Source organism: Mangifera indica, chromosome 11 (genome assembly GCF_011075055.1).
Source record: "Mangifera indica cultivar Alphonso chromosome 11, CATAS_Mindica_2.1, whole genome shotgun sequence".
In the NCBI taxonomy this organism is placed as follows: Eukaryota; Viridiplantae; Streptophyta; class Magnoliopsida; order Sapindales; family Anacardiaceae; genus Mangifera; species Mangifera indica.
In genome coordinates this window covers 2,942,296-2,945,784 of record NC_058147.1, presented here as the reverse complement: position 1 = coordinate 2,945,784, position 3,489 = coordinate 2,942,296, and the positions used below count along the sequence as shown (strand labels likewise).

At 35.5% G+C, this 3,489-nt stretch overlaps 1 protein-coding gene across 1 annotated transcript; it reads right to left on the bottom strand.

The window, feature by feature from the left end:
• Nucleotides 1-477: 477 nt before the first annotated feature.
• LOC123230156 (protein DCL homolog, chloroplastic-like) lies at nucleotides 478-2,487 on the bottom strand. Its single transcript, XM_044656291.1, has 3 exons — nucleotides 1,954-2,487; nucleotides 1,739-1,853; nucleotides 478-935 (listed from the first exon to the last, which is right to left on the bottom strand). Exons 1-3 carry the CDS (start codon nucleotides 2,316-2,318, stop codon nucleotides 759-761), a joined length of 657 nt encoding a protein of 218 aa, XP_044512226.1. The 5' UTR covers nucleotides 2,319-2,487; the 3' UTR covers nucleotides 478-758.
• Between the last annotated feature and the right edge of the window lie 1,002 nt (nucleotides 2,488-3,489).

Below are 3,489 nucleotides of genomic sequence, written 5' to 3'. Positions count from 1 at the left end.
TCACAAAGGACAAACACTTCCACTTGCCTCCATCAGTCCGTCCATCAACCAAGACCTCACTAGACCTTTTTATTGAAGCAGGACAACAATTGTCTATTACTCAGGCACATAGTGTTCATTCTTAGTCATCACATAACTTATTTAACAATTATTTCACATATTTTTTACTATAGTCTTTATATCATCCCTCTAACACTCATATATTAGAAAGTGTACAAGTGTCGTTCATCAATTTTTTAAGTTTACATTTAAAAGTGAATTCCAGTTTGATCTCAGAAATCAGGACTTTAGTTGGTGGAGGCACATGGAATTTGAAGGTCTGTATCAGGCTATAATGCTACAGAAACCAAATTGTAAGTTGGATGAATATGCAGAAGAAAAGAAAAAAACTACTCCAATAATGGGCTTAGACATCTCTTCATTGACATGATACTTTTAACTCTTTCTTTGAACTTCAGAAAAACATAGGGAAAATGCTTTAAATTAACTTTCTTTCTTGATGCATTTCAAACCATTTTCAAATTTTGCATTTTGCCATTTCAATTACAGACTGGACCTAAGTCCAAAGATGAGCACAGAAATTGACTTGCCTTCCCTGAGACTAGAAATAAAATTGCCAGAAACTTCTCAGAAAATCAGTTTTAAAACATTTTGAGATTTGCTCCTACTTTCTAAAATATAAATTCAATTCATACAAATGAAATCTTTCAAACAATAAGTAAAAGCACAAAGCGATGAGCAAGTTGACAGTAACACCCTCATCCACTCTGCCTGTGCCGCCGGAAATGTCTGAGAATAAAACTATCTGCATATAGAGGGTAGTTTTTTCTGATCAGATTCTTTATGCATTTCCAGTAGGAAAAATCAACCCATTCTCCATCTTTTCGAACAATGAACAAACATCGTGAACCCTCAAAGTCAGGATGATATCCAACCTGAAAAAAGAAAAAAAGAAAAGAGACATCAAAGATACAATACAACCGGAGGATAATTATCAGAGTACACCATCCTCAATGACATTAATACAAAGAAGCTATCATTTATTGCACATGAAAGCTTATATTCTAAAACAAGTGTAATGCTGATACACACACAGAGAGAGATAGCATTACCACAGTTTTTTGATGATATTGTTATTCACATATTTCACAACAGTTGACTGAAGAATAACAAAGGATAGACGATTGAAAAAAAAAAAAAAATTCAACCACATACCGGATATCAGCAATACTTATGAGATATTTTGCTGCATGTTAAGGGACACAACAAATGAGGTGAATACTTCCACAATTAATATTGACTAGTAACAATTCCATGGAGCCTTAATAGTAGTAAAAGAAGTTGGAAGCCACAGGCATAGCTATATAATATACTGCTGCATGTGAAATTAAAAATCCTTCAAGTGACCAGTTTAAATACAATCTGGCTGGTGAGCATTAACAATCCTCAATCTCACTAGTTGGTGGGTAAACAGTTGACCCACAGAACTCACTTTTATCAAGACCACAAATCTCGATAGAAACTTTGATTACAAAGATCATTACTAATAGATCTAGAGTTGAATATATAGTTCAAAATAAGCAAGTTCCACAACATCCAGGTAATGCTAAGGGGAAAACAAAGTTATTCACAATGTGTTTAGTAGGTTCATATACCACAACTATTTATAGAAAATGTGGAATCCATAAATTACAACACTGGCTAAAAATGTGCAATAACTGAGAAGCCTATCACATACTGTAATGTAGTCAATTCCAGAACCAATCTTCTTTTGAAATTCCGGATGATAAGGGAGTAATTTATCAAGAATCGTTCTCTCATGCTCTGGGCTTAATCTACTTCCACTTTCGTATCTGCAATAAAATATCCCATTTTGCGCTAAAAAAAATACCTACCAAAACGATTACACTCAATAATGAAATAGAAATTATTAAATTTAGCGATCCTACTTACTTTCCGGAATGAAGAATCATTCTGACGAACCCAACGAGTGGCACCGTGTCCTGCAAAATCTTGTCCTCCCAATCAATCATTTCTTCCTCCGCTTCGATCTCCTCCTGGCCGACCTCATCTTCTTCTGAATTTCCACCCAAGTCCTTCCTCGATGGAGATATTACCGGTTTCCTAAGCAAATTAGAACCGAACGATTCTTGGCTCCCAATGTTGTCTCCATCTGATTTCAGGGCAGAGACACGTAGGTGAAGTGACGTCGTTCGATAAAATGGAAAAGATAAGACTAGGGGAGAGGAATTTAGTGATGTAGGGTTTGATTGGCAATACATAAACGGCGACGGTCTAGAAACGGAAGCCATGGTCATGCTCTTAGTACACTTCAGCTGTGTTAGTTAAAGAATGCAGTCTTTGCACATTGGTTTTGGTTTCTACCTGATAAGCTTTTGGTGAAGCTGTTAACGGTCGCAAGAGTGAAGCGCCATGGAAATCTTACCAGATAATTCTGCGTTTAGTGAGCCACGGTTGTACACCGTATTAGTTCCTAGTCATTTTGCCAGGTGGGCCTTGACATTCCAAACCCAGACCACAATCGGAAAGGCCAATCTAATAATTCTTGGGCTGAATAACCATTTCCCACCCAAACTTGGAAGAAAGTAACGGTTTTTGAATTTTATCCCATTATAGTAACATAGTGTAAGAAAATTTCGTTTTCACCCTAATTCCTTTATATTTTTCTTCTTCCTTTTTATCATCCTTTTAATCATCGTAGCCTTTTCGTTTTTCCCTCAAACCTCGTTGTCACCAATAGGATCTCTCTCTCCTCCACGTGATCTTTTTTGGGAAATGCAATTGAAGGCAAAAAATTGTTAGTTGCTGGATGTGTGGTCAATCAAACATCCACTCAAGCAATTTATCAAATACTTAGTGGGTTTAAAAAAAAAAACAAAAAAAAACACCAAATTAAGCTTCCTCCTCAAACCACTAGTCACAAAATTATACAGTAAAGAGCTCTCCAGATTACAACAAACTGCAATGAACAAAAACGAACAACACACACCCCCAAACTTTGTCAATAAACCCAAACTACAATAGAAAGCAAATTTGGATGCGGAGTAATAGTTGACTATTCTTAACAATGGTTACGAGCGTGGATGGATGAGGTAGCGACAATGAAGGCATAACATAAAAGGCACACAATGGTGGTGTGTGCAGTGCAAAATATGTGGCACTACCTTTACAAAAGGTGGTGCTTTAATAGTGCGATGGAGGCTTGAGATAAAAGTAGAGAGAGATAATAATGGTGCGAAAAGATAGAGATAACTAATGTTAAAGATACACGACAAAATGATAGTGGCTAAAATTGTTGGAAAAACAGTGACTAATAAATGATATCAATGTTCTAACAAAAATGGTTGGGATAACTCTTAAGATAGTCTATAATTAAGAGAAAAAGAAAAACTAATCTTAATTAAGGGTATTTCTTTTTTCTTTTCTCAAATATTATAAAACATTTGTTAGATTTTATTTACAAATTTA